We start from the raw sequence: 19,964 nt of genomic DNA on the forward strand, positions 1-19,964 counted from the left end.
GTTTTAGGGGCGCTAAAGCACCCTAAAACAGGCCTAGATACGCTACTGGTACAAGAAACACAGAATCTTGCATCATACAATGATGATGATGATGATGATGATGATGATGATGATGGAAGAGGACGGGAAAGGGAGGAGAAGAGATAGGAGGTAGAGAAGGGATGCAACAATGAGAGAGCAGAGAACTGTAAAGGAGGGAGTGTAGCAGAGAGATGCAGCTGAGAATAAGGAGCTTAGTAAGGCATAAAAAGAAGCAGATTGAGCGAGGTCTTTGAGGTTTAGAGAGTTTTGTGAACTCCATCCCGACAGATGGACAGCCCAGACAGAGTTGAACTCTGCTACCCCCAGTACCCAAATAGCTCCTGCAGCGGCCTGAAGCGACCTCCCTCCGAGACCGTCCTGCTGTACACGCTGCTCTCCTCCGTCACCGTGGTCACCATCTCTCTGAACCTGCTGGTCATCGTCTCCATCTCCTACTTCCGGCAGCTGCAGACCCCGACCAACACGCTCGTGCTCTCCCTGGCCACCTCAGACCTCCTGGTGGGGCTGCTGGTGATGCCGGTGGAAGCGGTGCGGCTCATCGAGCCCTGCTGGCTGCTGGGTAACGTCATGTGCGCCCTGTCTTACATTGTCGGCTTCACACTCACCTCGGCCTCCGTGGGCAACATGGTGCTCATTTCGATAGACCGCTACGTGGCCATATGTTCCCCCCTGCAGTACCCCAGTAAGATCACTCGCAGCAGAGCAGAGGTGTCTGTGGGCCTGTGCTGGGCCTGCTCTCTCCTCTACAACGGCCTCATCTTAAAAGACCACCTCAGGCAGCCGGACAGGTACAACTCCTGCTACGGGGAGTGCCTGGTGGTCGTCAGCTACATCTCCGGAACCATAGACCTAGTCTTCACCTTTATCGCGCCCTGCTCGGTTATTGTCTTGCTGTACGTGAGAGTGTTTGTGGAGGCGGTGTCGCAGGCCCGGGCCGCGCGCTCTCACGTTACAGCTGTCACGGTCAGGGTCACGGCGAAGAAATCCGAGCAGAAAGCAGCAAGGACTCTTGGTATCATTATATTCATGTTTCTGGTGACTTTCTGTCCGTATTACTACCCGTCTCTCGCAGGTCAAGACATCTCCAACAGTGCCTCGTCTTGGGCCATTGTGTCCTGGATGGTGTATTTTAATTCCTTCTTGAATCCGCTTGTATACGCCTTTTTCTATCCCTGGTTCAGGAAAAGTATTTCTTTAATTGTGACTTTGAAGATCCTAAGACATGACTGCTCTCAGGCAAACATGCTTTAACAAGACCTAGCTTTTTTATTTTTTATTATTTTTTTTTTTTACAGCGAATCTGAAGAAGCTTCCGACTGAAGATCCTGTTGTGTGACTGACTTTAGAAGAGAATGCTCCATGGTTTTCTATAAATTTCCCATCTCACCTCTACATTTTACCTAGCACTGACCAGCTGATGCATAAGAAAGTTATCTGCAGGTAGATATATATGGAAAGCAAAGTTAACACAATATTTAGTTCACATTAAACAGTTTAGACGTTTCATTTTGTGCCATATCAAGATCATGAATGTCTTCAGAATGGCAGAAACTATTAAGAAATATGAAATACCTGCTTCTGCATTCAATGAGTACTTCTTAAAATTAAATAATGAACAACTTTTCACAATAATGTAAAATGTCAGATAGAAACGGCTCTGCTTGATAAAAGTAATATTTAGGATTTGGTCCCAGAGCCTCGAGTTTGACACTTTTAGATGCTTTGAAACTGTTGTGAAAATTTACAATTTGATTTCTAAGACAGCATCTGTTTCAATAAAAACATAAAAGAACAAATTTAGATAAACGTCCAGAACTAATGAAAGCTTACTAATAAAGAAAATTGGTTGAATGTAAGGATTTAGTTTCTTTACCAAACTGAAATATTCACTTTTCAGAAACCGGTCCCATTTCTCACTCCAGGTGAGGAATCGGTTGCTTTCTGCAGCTTTTTGTCTTTGTTTGGTGATCTGCTCTCTCTGAACACAGCTGGAAAGTCAGAAGAAAACATCTACATCCCGGATTAATTCACAAAACGACCTAAAATTGTCAAGTCAGTTGCCATGGCAAAACTAAAAGTAAATTTTAAAGGAACAAGAAAAAGGGTTTACTGGGTCGATGTAACTTTTTTCCACATTGATATTGCTGATCTTATTTTATTTTTTTTCCAATCCCCTTGTAAATATTCTAATGTCCATGAGATTCTTGAAAGGACAAAATAGCAAAGTCCTTTTTTTTACATTGTCACGTCTTATCATGTATTATTATTGTATCTTGTATTTTTGCTTGTAGGATTTATTACCGACGTCTTTCACAAAATTTTAAGTATTGCGTATTTGTCAGTTCACTGTGCATCACCTTTACATATGTTATTAAAAATAGCCTTTTTTAAGGAATTTAAGCAGGCTTATAAGAAAGTGGGAACTGAAAACAGTTCAAATGACCTGAATCAAGCTAATAAAGATAGAATAAGACATTTAAAAAGTTTGCAAAAAGTTAGAAATCACAATTTTATTTTCAATGTGTGTGAACAACAAGACAATAATATAACAAAGTCAAATTTATTTGCATAAACAAGAGGTAATATACAGTATGTTTAAATACAGAGGTTCTAACAACATTTTGTTAAAAACAAAAAACGTTGAAGTCACCTCCTGGACTGAGAACGGAGCCCTCTTACTTCTGCAAAAGAAGAGAGTAAAGAATATGAAGCTTAGGGAAAACACTGATAATAATGAGTGCTTACATTCTCTTTATATATCTGTACTATTATGTTTTAATAAAAAGGTTTTCAGAAAAATCAGCTAAATAAAATGTACAGGAAGCAGTGATGTTTCCTAAATATAAAGCAGAACGCCTCAATAAATATAATATATTATTTTGATATCACGATCTTTAATTTGTACCAGGGATTTCATGCGGCCAAAAGTCGTCACAAGCTGGACAGCGTGGCTCCACCCTTCCTTTGAAGTATCTGGCAACACACGGGTTGTGGATTTTTATTCCACAGGAGGGATTCTCACAAATCTGGCACTTTGGTTAAAGAGAAAGGAACAGCAAAGCATTATACACTGCATCTGTTTGAATTAGTTTTAAAGCTTTTGTTTTAAAAGGGAAGCTTGTGATTTATTTGGTATGTGTTTTTACTTAATGAAATGAACTGAATAAAACTAAGAACTGAACTGAATTATGCAATTATAGAGAGTTCATTAATTATGCACAGTCGGTCCAAAAAAAAAAAAAAAAAGAATGAAATCCCCCAAAATCTTCAATAGTGAAAGTCAAAGTATTTCCATAAGCATGATGTGAAAGGAATTGAAGATACTGAAACTGAAATGCTGTGTAGCTTTCAGAAAACCACTAATCAGTGGAGTTAACAGGGAAAAAAGGCTTTGACTTAGATTAATTGTCGATCAATGCTTTATTTGCTTTAAGTGTGGCGCTTAAGGAGCAGCTGATGCTGGAATAAAGATGGTGGAGCCAGATCAGAACGGGAAATAGAAACTGTCCAAACAGAGTACATTGTATTTCTGTTTTGAAATAGAAACAAAATATCAGATTTTGACTCTTTTTGGGCAGGCAGTGTAGTTGTACAATATCAAGAAATAAATAAAATTACCTGAAAGGCGATGTTGTGACAGATGTGACACACTTTGACCTGGTCTTGGTACATTGTGCGAATATATGGCTCCATCTCTATGACGCATCGAGTGGACAGAGTGTACTCCCCACGTCTCTAGGTTCAGAAATCAGCCACAGGTGAAACCAGACACACAGGACTGAACAGTCGGAAATGTCATTGTACTTTATGGAACATTAATGAACAAACAGCATCATGAAGAAACCACACACATTGTGGAAAAACAACTTAGTTTAGGAGATGATCTCAAAGTCAACATCTTGGACTGGAAAGCCTTCCAAGACATCAGCCAATCAACCTAAAACGACGTTTTGGTTGCTGCTTACATAAGCTCTTCATCCAATCTGACAGATTTCAAGTTATTTTGCAAAGAAGAATGGTAAGAAAAAAAAAACAAAAACAAATCAAAAGCCATGCATCATATATTAAAATGAAACAAATTTCAGGCCAAAGCTACGGCTGACTGAAACATAATTAAAGCTTGCACACGGTCAGCAGTGTATACAGGGAATCTGCATATTTTAGCAAGTCAAGGTTAAGACTTTTTAATGCCAGCTTGAATGAAGTTTAAGACAGAAAAAATAAACTGTGATGATTGGGGAAATCTAACGGACTGGCAGAAGAAGTGAGCAAGTGGCAAAAACAAATGTCATTCAGCCAACAGGTCATTCATTTGCACTTACCATGACGGATGCAATAATCCAGCTAGCTAGCTAGTTAGCTAGCAGCTAGTTATCAAGTGGCTCTAGTCAAAATGCAATGTCTGCACGACTCAAAACCTTGACAGAAAATCCCATAAGAAAAAAACAAACAAACTACATACAAGACTGAATAATCTTGCTATGACAAAATTTATGACCTGTTATTAGTTTATTTAAGGCCAACTTACATTTGTTCCAATGAATTTAAGACATTCTAAGGCGGCATGAACACCCGGGTGTTGCTAAATTGTTTAACAAACCAACCAAAGCAGAAAGACAGAATGTTTTACCTCGCAAAGCCACTTGTCCTGCACCAGTCGAGTCAGAAGGTGCTCCGTTTCACTCTTCTTCAGTTTTTTAGAGGTCATGGTGTCGGTGCTGTTCAGAATGTCTGTGGAGGAGGCCTTCCCGTTCTCAGAGCTAACAATCAGGTCCAGCTGGATTAGACGAGATTCACAATACATTTCTGGGTTTAAACAAAACCCTTGAATAAGTTCAATTCTCACCCACCCAGTGAGCGGATACGGTTTAAAAATATTTTCAATACAAAGTATATTCCATGTACATTTAGCTCCTTTATTTTAAACTTTAGAGCTAAAAGTGAGTAGACGTCTCTCACCGTTTTCCTGAACAGCTCCAGTTCGTTGTCGGCGTAATCTGACGTCATCCTGGTGATATCGGTTTCCGCCATGTTGACCTGCCGTGGATCATAGAGGTTATGACATTTTCAGTCTGATAAAACAAATCAACAGTGGCCTTTTAACAGCACATGTGTTTCTGAAGCAAAAAAGTACTGACCAAGGCATAGTACTGGTGGCCATTTTCCTCAGACATGCCTTTTCTGATCTGCATGAACATGGGCTGCAGCCTGGAGTTGATGGCTTCAATAAACTCATCCAGTTTGTCAGGAATACACTGCACTGCAAAAAAAGAAAAGAAATGAAAACTATTTTTTTCTGAGACTAAACTGTCTAATGTTCTTTTTTGTTTCATGTTGGATATCAGATGCAAAACGTCAAGCAAAACAGATCAACTATTACATTTCTACTTCTTTTTAATCACATCATCTAAAACAACATACATTGTATAAATTTTCTTTTGGATCTCATTTCAATATTTTACGATTAGGGGTTGAAATTACAACAACACAGAATCCTCCGGATATGAACATTTTGCCCCTATGGTTAGAGAAACGATGCTTCTTGTTACTTATGGACCAGCGCTTGTCTACAATTTTTTACAGAAATAGAAAAGTTACTCACTCTTGTGTGCGTCACAGCAGTGCTGATAAAGTGCCCTTGCTTCTTGCTCGTCAGTGATGCCAACGGCCATCAGGGTCTGTAGAAACCTCCGGTGGCTGTCTCCCAGCTGTCTCGACATGTTTCCTGACAAACAGAGACGCCGTGATTATAGAAACTGCACATGATCCGGTTTTACATCCAAGTGTCCAAATTTATTGTTGCAGGCTGAATTTTATAATCAATATTATAGCCTCCCAAATATTGCATCTAAACAATTAACACTGTTAAAGTCATTTGGATTTAAGAGACTGTACCAACAATTTCCATTTTAAAATTGTCAGTGGAAACGTCACTCAAGCGGGCAGCACAAAGTCATTGAAAGGGCTGGAAATGGGGCCCGTGTTGCACTTTGGACACCCCTAGTTTGAACCAAATTCACGTGTTAAAACGACCAAGTAGAAGGGGTTAAGCACAACCCACATAAGGAGGCCTAAATCCTCAACGCGGCCGTCGCAGGTTCGATTCCCGGCCTGGTAGCCTTTGGCGCATATCTTCCCTCTTCTCTCATTACCCACTTTCCTGTCAATTAATTATCAAATAAAGGCCACTGGAGCCAATAAAACCTTTAATAAACAAAACAAAACGACCAACTACAAAGCAAGACAAAATTTAATTGTTAATCTGTGGAAGGACTTGAATTTGAGGGATTTGACGTTCAAAGACACTCTCCAGTCAAGCTGCCAGAGATTTAACTGTTTTACAGAGCTAAGTGACAAAAAACAAAACAGAAAAAAACAACAGAAAACTTCATTGGATGTGTAAATCTGGAAGTGACATACCCCAACAGACTTCTATGTGTAATTGTAGTGAATCGCATTTAGACAAGTACTTTATATCAGTTTAAGCAATAAATTAGCTACGATATCCACTGATAAGTGTCCTTCTGGCATTAAAAAATATGGAAAAGGTTTAAAACCTCGACCACCTCCGCAATTCTGTTTAGAGGTTTTGTACTTGTGGCAAAAGGATCACTAAACTATTGTAAATTACGAAGTGTGGGCAATCTTTTTAAATGTACTTTCGGAAGTATTACTGAATCACAGAAGACTGACGAAGTTGTTGACCCACAACCTATCAGCAGTAAACAATACTAAGAAAAAAAACGTTACATTTGATAAATTTTTCATCGACTCCGTTAAGTAAAAATAAGAACGACAGTTAGAAACGTTTACGTTCACCCTCAGCGCCATAGTGAAGCTAGATTGTTTGCTTTGCTAGCTAAATGCAGCGCTGCCTTTTCAAACTGTATTATATTTTCTTCCCCCCCAAATTTAAGTTGGAAATAAAAACTTCACCTGCTTCTCTTCCAGTACAGCGCGCCTTCCGTGTTGTCTACCGGAAGATTTGGAGGCGTTGTGAATAATTAGCGCCGCCTGCTGGTCGGAGGCGTCACGTCGCTGCAGCACACGGTTTTGTGTAAAGATCGCTGAACGTCATTGACAAATACCGGGAATTTCTCCATTCAAAACATTTCCCAATATTACAATAAAACAGAGCACTATTCAGACTTATTCTAAAGGCTTTATTACCCTAACATATTAAATAAGAACATATGATACAAGGTGTCCGAGTCTCTGATTATAATATAGCCTATTATTAACATTTAAATACAGTATTCGATGCCATTAAGCTTTTTTTCCACAACATATTTTTTCCCTAATATTCCCCCAACATTGTCCCATTTCTTTTCAATTTTTTCCATATAGAATTCAAGTTCAAAAGATGTCAGGAAACAGCTTAGGTGTCATTACTGTGCAAGTAAGAGAGAGAGAGAAAAAGAACATCAGTGTGTTTGCAGTGAAAGAGATGATTCAGCAAAGGTAGTGCTGAAGTAATATTGTGGCTAAATTATTCACATGACAACAGGTACTCTGAAGTAAAGTATACAAATGCTCAAAAATGAGAAATCTTTACAGGTATTTAATACGGTGTAGAGTATTTTATCTGCTCTTTAACTGGATGATTTCTGGGTTACTCTGACTCAATACTGAATAATCAACGTCAATGCAAACACACTGACGATCTTAGGATTCAGTTTCAGAATAAAATCAAATCCTTTCACAATGAAATTCTAGTTTTACAGTTTTCATATAAAAAGCAGGAGTCAAATGTCAACCCTGCCTTTAAAAAAAAACTGAATTTAGCCTAGTTAACTTAGTAACCAGGAGTTGTAAACGTTTTTGGATAATTACTGTGCAGCGGTTAGCACAGTATTTCTGTGAAACAGGAAGTGAAACCACTGGGGACCATAACCATATAACCAGTGTATAAATACTGATGTTTGATTTGCTCAATATTTTCCTAGTGATGTTACCTTAAAAATGTTACTTTTGTTGATAAATGTGCCAAGCCTTTGTACTTTCTTCCAAAAGTGTTCACACCAAACAATCTGATACTATGCGGGTGTCCCCTGCTGAAAAGATAAAAGCGAAACAAATCCCAGAACGAAACTATATCTCATCACTGTCAAACAACTGGAAAGCTCAAACAAAACTATCCACAACGTGTTCGGGAGTTTCCGTGGCATCAGCCCATTTTCCACGTTAGTGACGCTCATCCTCCAAAGTTTCATCGTCACCAATGTCTTGCTGGTTGTCCGTCATTGACTCGGTGTGCGTTCAGCCCCTGTAAAGTTTTTGATGCGTTCGTTTTCTGTTGGCAGCAGTCGGCTGAGAAATAATAATAAAAAAAACAAACAAACAAACAAAAACAGCAGTCCTGGAAGACCAAAAAAATACAATGTCAGGAGCTGAATGAGAACATTTTAAAAAAAGAAAAGAAAAAAAATCAGAGAAAATTAAGGGGGTTTTTTGCTTGTTGCAAAACTGTCAGCTGAGAAATAGGAAGCTTCACTTTACCAAAAAACAGATGACTGATGTTGTACCTTGTGTTTTAGTGACTGGGAGGAAAATGACCATGTGTGTTTATAGACTGTTGCAACTTTTCCTCCTTGGCCCTTCTGCTGTGGCAAAGCTAAAGACAGAAAAACATCAAACATTATTTTATTTTTTATTTTTTTATGTGAAATATTACTTTTGTATTTCAAAATTTCACACTTGACTTTCCAAAATTCTTTACTGTGATGTCTGGTGTTTTTTTAATCACCATGGTACAAACACTTTTTATTTAAAAGCAAGAATTTCAACCCCAATGCTCTCTGGTGTACCATTTGCTAATAAACTGAATGTTTTTCTCTACTAGAAACTATAATGTAGATAATAAAGACATTTATCCAGTGATTCATTAGCTTAAAGTAAATGCCTTGCTGGGATTGCACATTAGCAGGACTAATATTTATGCTTTGTGCTTTAGTGTTAGTGCAGGAAACTTTTTAGCAAACAGTTCCCACCGCTTCAAATATCCAGTCATGTTCTGTTTTCCATTATTAATATGTAGAACTGAACAACTATTAAAGGAGCAGCTAACACACTGTAGGAAAACTTGAGTGAAAAACATTTAATGCCAAACATGATAAACCACCATGTTTCTTCTCTCACCGTTCTCTTCTCCATGAAACTGGTTAAGAATTCATCGATATCAATGCGTCCCTCCAGAAAGTTTTCAGCCGTCTCCTCGGACTCCTCCTCTGCCTGGTGCGCTGAGACTTTTAGCCGAGCCTGCAGAGTGCTCAAACTGCAACTCTGGTGAGGGCAAAACAGTGGAAATTAAACAGGATACTCTCTAGATGATTTTGTCAGTTCATCATTTATCACGGCAAAAATTATATTCCTGAGATGTCACACTTTGTATTGATTGTTTCGAGCATTTTCTATAAACCTTTCTGCCGTTTAGAATTGGACGTGCAAAGAAAAACAATAAGTTGTCGCAGGACTCAACACAAATGCCTGGTATTTCTTTCAAATAAAAGCCTGGTGTGATGAGTGAAGCGATTTACCTCACTGAGTTCATGCTGTCTCTGCATCTTTGTCTCAAAGGCTAACTTCATCTGAGTCAGCTGTTCATACTGTGCGAAAAACAACGGACAGAAAGCACAACGTGAGCAGCTGGACAATGGCAGGCGTGAAAGGAAGCGGCACCCGGAGCCTGACCTTGTACAGCATCTCTTGCCTTTTTCCCTCCAGCTGTGGCTCCATGTGGAGATTCTTTTCTGCAAGAAACAAGATTTACAGGTTTTGTTTCTAATATAAAACTCGACTCTGCAGCAATCTCTTCGCAAAGACTGACAGAAGAGGAACTCACTGGCCATCTCCACTATGCTGTTGACCAGATCCTCTTTATCACCCGCGACTTGTTTGAGTTGCGGCAAACTCACAAAGAACTCCAGCAGGACGTCCTCGTTTTCAGACATGTCTGACAACTGAGTCAGACTTTTGGGGAGGGAGGGAAGAAAATTTAAGTTCACAATGGCTTGAATTGTACACATAAAAAAATGTAAACAGTAAATTTGATATTCTAGGATCCTTTACGTTTTGTCGCAGAGTTCAGGAAAAGACTCAGGAATCTCAGGCATCTTGTAAATGTGTCCATTCAGTCCCGCCTGGAAGAGAGAGAAGCAGATTAGCTGCTTTGCTTTCTTAATTTGATTCCTATTTGTCTCTTGCTTTAACATTATTTTTGCGTGAACACTGTGCTTTTTGCATAAAAAAAAAAACAACACTAATTTTTAAGAGTTGCACTGGGGATGTAAGCAATAGACAAACACAAAGTAACTGTAATCATTGTGAAATGGCAGAAAATAATCTCAATCTACAAATAAAACCCTGAAAAGTGTTTCATAACCTAAATTAGAATCAGTTTTCTCTGTGATAATCACCTATGGTCTGTCTCAGAGAGACGACAACTTGTGCTACAATAGCAAAAACATTTTCCCAACACTGCTTATGTGTCTGGCGTCATGGAGACCAACCAGAAAAATCCAGAGTCAGAGCAGCGTCTAATTTGCCTAATCTGCAAGGAAACAATAAAAAATGCGTAGCTTCTACACGGATGTGCTGCTACAGCATCAGCTGCAGAGGGATGAGGGACGATCACCCGTTCAACGGTTTCATAGGACATTTTTGTAATAATAATCATTTGACTAAAATAACTTACGTCCACTTTAAACACGCCAAGCTTCATAATCAGTGTACCTGCGAGTCTCCAGTGGGTACGGGGAGCGGCAGCTCGGTTATCAGTCCGTACGGGGCTGGAGCTCGAGGAAGGCCGTGAGCGATGTCAACCGTCGCATGAGGCATTTGGGCCTGAGATGGAGCCGCACCAGAACCAGACGGCGGTGTCTGGTTGGGTCCCACCTGTCGGGGGCCATAATGGAAAGCCTGGGCAGGGTAAGGAGCGATGCCCGAGGGCTTGTACATACTGCAGCAAGACATGAGGGAGAACATGAGTAAAAACACCTCGAGACATGCGTTAAGATGTCAAAAGAAAGGTTACTGACGCTCTATGCTAATACCAAACTAATACCAGAGCTGCTTCACTCGTTTCTTGGATAAAATCGGTATGGAAAATACTTTGTGGAAATGCAAAGAAACCCAAGACAACGTGACACTCACTATTGGAAGCCTGCAGGACCTGCAGAATTTAAGACGGGTGGACTTTTCCAGAACTCGTCGAGTAGACTCTGGATGACTTTACCCAGATCTGAGTGCATACCGAACTGTAACATACGTAACAAGACAAAAATGAAATCAGACTTTTTACAACAACAACAACAAAAAAAGAAAGGAAAAAACTCTCAACGGTGCCTCTAATCTGAGTAACAGATAAAAGTGTTCATATAAATTAAGATAGAAAATGGTTTAATCCGTATTCCAAAATGGCGTTAGGATGTGACTGGGGTGGTGAAGAGGTTGAATGAGGGTAAAGAATACAGTCATCCTCTGTCACACTGAGTGGTAATTGGTGGAAACCACCTTCCTTTAAACTCCCATTTCAGTTTCAGTTTTAGTCAGATGACAGACTTTATTACGGAGGCTATAGTGAGTAGCGTCATAGCGTTCCTACAGCAAAGCTTCCACTATGTACTTACTGAGTTCATGACAGGATTATAATAGTTTGGGGTTTTTCAATACACTTTTCTTTAATTTTGTTGTGACTTTGTGGTTTTTTTCTAATTCAGTTTTTATTAGTTTTTCAAGTGGGTTTGCAAGTTTTCATTAGTTATTATTAGTTAAACACTGTTTACTTTCAGTTTAGTTTGTATTAATTATAGTAGTATTTTTAGTTTCTTCCTATGGTTAAATTCATACTTTCAGTTTCAGTTAAAATTGTTTTCTCAATTTCAGTTTTTGATATTTTGTTCATTTTAGTCAACTATAACATCTTTGGTCCATAATAATGTTTTAAATCCATATTTTCAAAATAACAGTCACTGTTAGGATTGGACAGATTAACTTGTAGTCTGACTTTTAGCAAAGACTCACAATCCCTTTCAAGAATACTTAAACCCATACTGAAAAGATGTTCTTAGCTGGTTTATTTTGCTGATGCGAGGGAACATACTGTTTTATGAGAGGCAGCGACTTACATTAGTGATGAGGGGGCTGGTGATCATAGTGCCATTATTGCTATCTATTAAATGATGACCAACAGGGGGGAAGACGCTAACCACCGGCTTCTCCTGAGGGAACTGAGGAGGCAGCAAACTGAGGGAGAAACAGCAAGCAGAGTTTCTATTACAGGCACAGGATTAGTGGGATCCAAACAAGTAAAAGCAATACTTGAAATATTGTTTATCATGCATTTCAAAGAGAAAAAAAGGAATAACCAGGAAGAATAACCCAATTATGTTTACATCAAGCTGGTTCAGTAAGTTTCATACCAGAGCTGGTTTTTTTTTTGGAAGAGGCTAAAAATCAGAAAACCATCAATATCTTTTCTAGTACCTTGTTAAGAAATCATTGTTGATGTACAAAGTGGAAAGTTGCCAGTTACAGAAAATACTAAATAAGTGGGTAAATATCCTAAACCACAAATACAAGTCTAAAGATGTACTCACATGTTAACAGTAATGGTGGAGTTGTTGACTGTGAATGGTATTCTGTACTCGACATCTTTCTGGATTTCTGCAAGGCTGTAAGGGGGAAGGAGAAAAGTTGTACTAAAAATGCACTAAAATCAGAGCAAAGAATCATTGCGAATGGCAGGTTGACTAAAAACATCATCTAACCTCCCAAATTTAATTGATTAAAATATGCTTGCATGGTTACATAAAATATGCAATAAATGTGCTTGGATGAATGGTAGTTTTGGATTCCAAAGAAAATAAAGAAATTATAAAACATTTATGAATTGAAACATCTCTTGAGAGAATCACAATACATGTCATTGGTTTAGTGTATATTCAGACTGACAGAGGTGTAAGTTCTTAACTTTGGAAATGTTTGTATCTAACCCAGGATCACATCGAAGACTATATATAGACTCTGTATTCGGGCTACACCACTTTATAAGCATCTTAATACGTACAGAGTCCAGAATTTTTCAGAACATATTTATAGTGTCTTGAACAGTTCAATAAAAAAATATAATTTTACTCTCCGTCATGGCAGTAACTGATTAATCAAAAACATGATGTGGAACAAAAACTGGGGAATTCAACAGTAGTTAGTGGCTGCCCTAAAAAAATCAATTTCATTAGTTTACAAATAAAAGCCAAATGAGAGAGTTCAATCAGTATAGGTGTGATATAACTATTTAATCTATACTTTAAAGACTTGGTTTTAAAAAAAAGTGTGTAGTCTCATTTATGACACACATTTGGGAAAGTATAATCTATCAGATCACGATGGTAAATTGCCATTTGCAAGTATATTAAGTTTTTCACTACCTGAAGAAAAAAATTAATCTGTCACAGCTGTGCTACAACTCCTAGTAAACAAAAGCTAATGCTTTAATCTCCAGCAGTAACAAGCTCATCCTGAAACTACATGCGTGACAAGCTCAGGAATGATCACAGGACATGGCCAGTCGGCCACAACTTGTGCAATCTGACCGAAATAAGACGCTGGAACTGTCACGGCTAGACTAAATTAGCTTCACAGCTAATACAGTGAATGGCAGCTTCCTACTTTAGGACTAGCTGCTCTGTGGTGACGTTTCTTAATAATTGGGAATAAGTTACTGTGGCAGAGTTCTACGAACTGTCAACGCAATAGCTTTAAATATGAAGTATTTTAAGCAGAAGGGGCTCTGTTTATAACATGTACTTCTGACATAACATAGTCAGAAGGCTAGCTAGGCTAACACAAACAGTTTGAGTGTCGTGTAAAATTACCCACTCTGGCATCGGGGTTCTTATTACAGTGAGAAATACTTTCTATTTAAACATTGTTATTGAGAAGCTCTTGTCCAGCGCGACAGCTGGGTTCCGGGTGACCGAACATCGATGATGTTACCTGGGGTGAGTGGCTTTCAGCGACTCGATCTGCCGCTGTCTCTGTTGTTGTAGGCTGTTGAGAGGAGGGAGAGGTCCGGAGCCTTTAGACGACGTGAAAAACCAGCTCATTCTCCCAGGGAGAAACAACCGACTGAACTTTGCGACAGACTGTAAAAGGCCGACGAATTAATAGATGAAGGAGAGAGTGGGCATTAGCACACGGCGTGGAGATTTGTGTTGCTAACCCCTGTTAGCTGGCTAACCAAACACTCCCGTTTCCTCTCTTCACAAAATATAATTAGCATTGACGTTACAAAGTCATATCATGTGTTACAGAATAATAAAAAGGTCAATTCCTTTCTGTTTTCGAAGGCTCGTGCGCTGTTTCAGACCTGTCATTAATACAACTGAAAGAAAATATGGAGACAACAGCCCAACTAATAACAGCTTGGCCAACTTATTTACCTATGACGATATGTGGTGTGCGTAAAACGCAACTTCCTGTTTCGATCATATTTCAAAATAATAGTGTGGATTCAAAACAAATAACTCACAAAATACTCTGAAAGCCAAGATTTAAAATATATATTTCAAATAAATTTACATAATATAAATACAGTGAAATATTTTAAGCCAATCATCAATGTGACGTGTCTTCCATTAACGTTTAAGCTTTTTTACATTTTGTCACATTAAAACGACACACTTCAATGTAAATAACGCGAACCTGTTTATTCAACCTCGTTCTACTCATTGAGTTGATTTTGGAAACGACATATAAACTTTAGCCCACCTCACATTCATCTTTGTTGTTGTGTTAAGTACAATCACCATAAAAAATACATAATAATAGTTATATAATAGTTTGATCGGTACATGAGAAAGCTCAAAAGGTATATCTGTGCAGATTACTGTAAAGTACAGTTATATAAACGTATAAAACCAGCGGGATAGCACATAACTGCTTTCATTACTGTATGTATTATGAAGGTCATTTGTTAGATTAAAAGTATATTTTGAGAATAACCTTTAGGCAGGTGTTTAACATTCTTTTCATTAAAAGGAAAAGGATGTTAATTTTTAAATTAAAATTCTTTTAATTTCAAACAGAAATTAAAAGAATATCTGTTTGAAAATTGTTTTTTATTAGTTTAATGTAATATTCAAATCTTTCTAAGATGAGAATCATCATATTTAACCAAATAAAGGCTCGAAGGCATCAGTCTGTGTGGAATTAATCTGTCTAATGTGCTACACTGAGTGAACAGAGTTACTAATAAATTCAATGATATTCTAATTTATTCATTGTGAGTTTACGTTCATCTAACTGTAAATGCCATTATCAGATTTGCTTATATAGCCCATTTAAAAACAATTCAAGATGACAGTAGTTCCTCACCATTTTACCAACAACCGTAAAATAGCAATTGTAATAAAAATAAAAGTCAGAAGAGGTGAGACCTCTAAAGACTATTTAGAGTGGCCTTCTCAATCACTCAAAGGTCATTGACTGGCAAGGGAACTTAATTCCTAGGGTTTTATTCTTCTTCTAACTAGTGATAAACCTGTGGTTAATCCTGTCCTCTTTCCAGCTTAGGTCAGGAAACATTTCCATCTTCACAGTTACTTTCTTTAAAGCACCATTTTATCTAACCGTGTCTTTCTAGGATAGCGGACATGGAACAGCTACTACCAATCTTTAACATCTTTTTATACAGAACAAAATGGCATCATTTTGTGTACAAAATGTACCCTCTCCTACTGTTTGTAGTTATTTAGAACTCGGGCTTTCTTTTCCCAAAACTAATTAAAATCTTTGAAAATTGGATCAGTTTATTGCTTCACGTTATTACTACAGTCACCACAAGTGTTTTTATTCTATTAGAAATTGGAGTACTTACTAGATTTTCTTCAATTATTTTTGTAAACGCATTGATATTGCACAAAATATCTTAGCCTAGAAAAATCCTATTTATTTTTATAAGTTCTAACTCTGAACATTTTAAATAAAAGTAGTTCCACAGAATGTTTGTTGATGACCACAATGTTTTCATATTATATACAAGACTATTAACCACTCTGACCATATTCCCTTCCTCATTACTCCACAAGGAAGTAAAGAACGATCATCAATGATAGAAAACATATGAAGTGAATCATTATTCTCTATCCGCTTCACGCTCAGAAGGGAATATCACAACTCTTCATCGTGGTTAGCGAGACCATACAAGTTAGAGTCACATTTCTCAAGTCAAAAACTATAGAAATGATCCCTGAAAGTATAGTCTTAAGGAAAAGCTGAAACGAGACAGAATGTCATTTCCTGGACACCCAGTCTCAGTAAGGGTTCCCCGATAATCCCGCAACCTGGAAAAGTTGGGCTACGGCATCAAATGGTTGAGTGGTGAAAAACCACAGCAGCAGCTGCAGCATTTAGAAAACACAAAGGGAGGAGACAGTTCATTAAGAGTTGGAACACTTTGGATTCACAGACTGATCAAAAACACGATATGCTAGACCAGGGGTGTCAAACTCCAGTCCTCGAGGGCCACTGTCCTGCAACTTTTAGATGTGCCTCTGCTGCACCACACCTGAATAGAATAATTAGGTCATTAAGGCTCTGGAGAAGTGATCTGCACAAGGAGGAGGCAATTAAACCATTTCATTCCAGTGTTTTGTACCTGTGGCACATCTAAAAACTGCTGGACACTGGCCCTTGAGGACTAGAGTTTGACACCTGTGTGCTAGACTAACCACGATGATGATTTGTGGTGTTCCTTTCTGAGCGTGACGAGGACAGAGAATAATGACTCAAGTCGTATGTCTTATATCTTTGATGATCGTTCTTTACTTCCTTGTGGAGTAATGAGGAAGGGAAGAAGGTCAGAGTGGTTTTCATTTTCGTCTAAAGGAAAATAAATAAATCTTTACTTCTAGTCCCGATATAACAAATTCTTATTGTTGAAATTTAAACACAGGGTTCTCAAAATCCCCATTATGTATAACAATAAGGTAATATTTGCCTGGTCAAAAAAAAAATCACCGCCTAAATTTAAGTGACTAATCATCAATCAGCTGCCAATTGGATAGTTACCAGATCAGTAGGTTCTGCTCAGACTGCACAGCTGCCAGGTCAGATGCTTCAACACTTAGGGTGGTGCTGCTGATCTTGCTGAAAATAATTGCCTAGATTAGGGGTGTCAAACTCATTTTTGTTTTGGGCCAAATCAAGATTATGAATGCTCTTAAAGGGCTAGTTGTGCCAGAATGTATTGATAAAACCTGTTCACAAAACTGTGAAAATTAAATATTGTTGAACATCTTTTTAGTCCCTCCGGGATTTCGTAATTCTTTTTGTGACTTTTTAGTACAAGTAAGAAGGTTTCTGACAACTTTTGAGAAAAATCTGCTGTAAACTCCCAATTATTAGCGCAAAAAGTGCGGGGATTTGTTGATTTTGTGTGAATTTTCACAATAATTCTCAAGAAACTGGAGGGACTGATTGAGATACTTTGGCAGTAAACAGATAAAAACTGCATTGATTTGACTAATAACATAATAATTAAGCACACTTATTGTTTAGTCTAGAATAGTGGCACATAAATTGCTCTGGTGGGCCGGATTTGGCCCACGGGCCTTTAGTTTGACACCTGTGGCCTAGATGAAAGACAGTCCAACAAGTACATCTCTACCTGTTAGCTGTGTTTTCCATCCATTCATCCATCCATCCATCCATCCATCCATCCATGCATCCATCCATCCATTAATTTATGCCCCTGTCCCCAGTGGGGTTGGGAGGGGTGCTGGTGCCTTCGGCCGAGACCAAAACCCTGGACTGGTCGCCAGTCCATCGCAGAAATTGCGACTGCTTGGTACAACCCCTAACATGTAGTTAGTGAGACCATACAAATTAGAATCACATTTCTCAAATCAGAAACTTTAGAAATGATCCCTGAAAGTATAGTCTTAAATACCAGCTTAAACGACACATCGTATCATTTCCAGAGCACGCAGCCTCAGAAACAGTGTCCTGACATCCCATAATACGTGGAACCTTTTGCTGCTGGGAAAAGTCACGAAACGATCAAAAGTTCAGCGGCCTGAAAAACAGACCCAATCGATAACTTATCATATTATTGAAAAGCCTGTTTATTTCAGGAGCCTTATCACTGAGTGAAACGTGGAGTATAGATTAATTACACACGGAGAGACGATTTACAGTCTTCATCTCTGCTAATTATGATGATTTTCCTTTTACAATTAATGAAAGCTACATCAGACCAATAAAAAATAAATTAATTAATCCACAAATGACCACCAGTTTCTATTAAACACGAAAAGTAGTCAGTCTAAATATGACAATTTCTCAACTGTGCTTGACACAAGTAGGCAAAATTAGGCAAATTAATTCATAATGCTCAACATTCCTTATTTAAATTTATTTGTGTTAGCGTTTAAATAAGATTGCTACTTTATTCCAGTATTACTGCAACTCTTGTAGATGACTTTATTCTTATAACAAAGTTTCAGCCTTGCACTAACATTCTGCTAATTTTGACAAATCCAGATAAATGAAAGCTTGTCAAACAACATGGCACCACTTAAAGAGAAGTGTGTTTGTGAAAACCCCACCAGATTTTCCAAAACTCATTGAAATTGCCAGATTAAAAATGAATTGCTTTTAAACAACAGTGTTAACCACTCTGACCATATTCCCTTCCTCATTACTCCACAAGGAAGTAAAGAACGATCATCAATGATAGAAAACATATGAAGTGAATCATTATTCTCTATCCGCTTCACGCTCAGAAGGGAATATCACGACTCTTCATCGTGGTTAGCGAGACCATACAGGTTAGAGTCACATTTCTCAAGTCAAAAACTATAGAAATGATCCCTGAAAGTATAGTCTTAACGAACTACAGGAACGGCACAGTATTTGAGTTCCGGTACCGTCACTCTCTGTAATGGTGCAATGATATTGTGACAAACACTCAACACGGAAAGTAAATAGTAATGAGTTTACTCTGATAAAACGGTAGAGTGCCGACGTTTAAAAATGTTGCTAAACAAGGTTTTTAACTTATATTCTGATTCCAAAATACCCAGAATGCATTGAGGGTGCTCTGACGTGTTCATCACGGCTCGTGTACATGAGCCGGTTTATTTCCTAAACAACACTTTAACATACTGACGAATCACTGCAGTGACACATACTCGTGGGGTGCTCAATGCGACAAATAAACAATTGTATTATTGAGTGTCGACAAAATTCCGTAAGTAGAATAAAAACGACGCGGTACGACCTTTAATATTCCGGGCACAACAAAAAGAGTTCCGCTCACTACAATAATCAAATATCTAAGAACACTTAGACATTTTGACCCCTACCGATAAGTGATATACAACAAAAGAAATTAAAATTTCCAATTAAAAAACTTTGTTTTGACTCAATATTAAATCTGTCATAAGTCTTGAACATTTACTCGCAGGGAGACTATTATTGCACACGGTGGCAGTATTTCACACTGTACAGCCAAGCTCTACACGTTTTACTCCTAGTGCTCAATAGAAAATGATTATGTTACAAATATAACCAGTTTTATGAAACAATTTGTGATTTGAGGACATTAAATTTTTTGAGTACACAAAAACTGACCCTATCACGCAAACACATGACAAGTCATATAAAGCAATGCATTTTCACTATATATCCAGTTAAAACGTGCTAGCACTAGATAAGACAAGCTAAAGCTATTGCTAACTTAATTAACATCGTCATTTCCAAATACTGGATGAATTCCTCTGCTTCAGGTCTTTCATTTTATTTAGAGCCGTAAACTTACCAACGTGGTCCTCCTCTGTGGATTTCTTTTTCTTTTTTCAACGTGTAAAGTTATTTATTTAAAAAAAAAAAAAAAAAACTCCGGCCGTTGCAGAGTACCT

At 38.1% G+C, this 19,964-nt stretch overlaps 3 protein-coding genes and 4 non-coding genes across 11 annotated transcripts; 2 read left to right on the forward strand and 5 right to left on the reverse strand.

Moving 5' to 3' along the window:
• The first annotated feature begins 309 nt into the window (after positions 1 to 309).
• Positions 310 to 1,308, forward strand: LOC122829766 (trace amine-associated receptor 13c-like). Its single transcript, XM_044114581.1, has one exon. It carries the CDS (start codon positions 310 to 312, stop codon positions 1,291 to 1,293), a length of 984 nt encoding a protein of 327 aa, XP_043970516.1. The 3' UTR covers positions 1,294 to 1,308.
• A 1,280-nt stretch (positions 1,309 to 2,588) lies between these two features.
• On the reverse strand, positions 2,589 to 19,885 carry nsmce1 (NSE1 homolog, SMC5-SMC6 complex component). 4 transcript variants are annotated; one of them, XM_044114594.1, is made up of 8 exons: positions 19,865 to 19,885; positions 5,645 to 5,767; positions 5,181 to 5,302; positions 5,002 to 5,079; positions 4,673 to 4,819; positions 3,661 to 3,777; positions 2,948 to 3,074; positions 2,589 to 2,723 (listed from the first exon to the last, which is right to left on the reverse strand). In XM_044114594.1, exons 2-8 carry the CDS (start codon positions 5,760 to 5,762, stop codon positions 2,689 to 2,691), a joined length of 744 nt encoding a protein of 247 aa, XP_043970529.1. In that variant the 5' UTR covers positions 5,763 to 5,767; positions 19,865 to 19,885; the 3' UTR covers positions 2,589 to 2,688. The 4 variants fall into 4 exon arrangements, with proteins under 4 accessions (XP_043970529.1, XP_043970531.1, XP_043970528.1 ...); XM_044114596.1 differs by lacking the exon at positions 19,865 to 19,885 and adding an exon at positions 6,979 to 7,085 and having other exon boundaries at positions 2,948 to 3,015; XM_044114593.1 differs by lacking the exon at positions 19,865 to 19,885 and adding an exon at positions 6,979 to 7,085.
• On the reverse strand, positions 7,185 to 19,883 carry vps37a (VPS37A subunit of ESCRT-I). 2 transcript variants are annotated; one of them, XM_044114591.1, is made up of 13 exons: positions 19,865 to 19,883; positions 14,038 to 14,186; positions 12,639 to 12,713; positions 12,168 to 12,285; positions 11,194 to 11,297; positions 10,774 to 10,999; positions 10,111 to 10,181; positions 9,884 to 10,011; positions 9,733 to 9,791; positions 9,579 to 9,647; positions 9,181 to 9,324; positions 8,568 to 8,656; positions 7,185 to 8,401 (listed from the first exon to the last, which is right to left on the reverse strand). In XM_044114591.1, the coding sequence occupies exons 2-12, from the start codon at positions 14,145 to 14,147 to the stop codon at positions 8,576 to 8,578; spliced, it is 1,185 nt and encodes a 394-aa protein (XP_043970526.1). In that variant the 5' UTR covers positions 14,148 to 14,186; positions 19,865 to 19,883; the 3' UTR covers positions 7,185 to 8,401; positions 8,568 to 8,575. The 2 variants fall into 2 exon arrangements, with proteins under 2 accessions (XP_043970526.1, XP_043970527.1); XM_044114592.1 differs by lacking the exons at positions 7,185 to 8,401; positions 19,865 to 19,883 and adding an exon at positions 8,407 to 8,432 and having other exon boundaries at positions 14,038 to 14,476.
• Positions 16,092 to 16,307, reverse strand: LOC122830445. The gene has a single exon (XR_006370528.1). It is a non-coding gene; the product is annotated as a small nucleolar RNA U3 (small nucleolar RNA).
• Positions 16,722 to 16,911, forward strand: LOC122830447. Its single transcript, XR_006370530.1, has one exon. It is a non-coding gene; the product is annotated as a small nucleolar RNA U3 (small nucleolar RNA).
• LOC122830448 lies at positions 17,883 to 17,986 on the reverse strand. The gene has a single exon (XR_006370531.1). It is a non-coding gene; the product is annotated as a small nucleolar RNA U3 (small nucleolar RNA).
• On the reverse strand, positions 18,716 to 18,931 carry LOC122830446. Its single transcript, XR_006370529.1, has one exon. It is a non-coding gene; the product is annotated as a small nucleolar RNA U3 (small nucleolar RNA).
• Positions 19,886 to 19,964: the final 79 nt, after the last annotated feature.

This window comes from Gambusia affinis, linkage group LG04, assembly GCF_019740435.1.
Source record: "Gambusia affinis linkage group LG04, SWU_Gaff_1.0, whole genome shotgun sequence".
NCBI classification, from domain to species: domain Eukaryota; kingdom Metazoa; phylum Chordata; class Actinopteri; order Cyprinodontiformes; family Poeciliidae; genus Gambusia; species Gambusia affinis.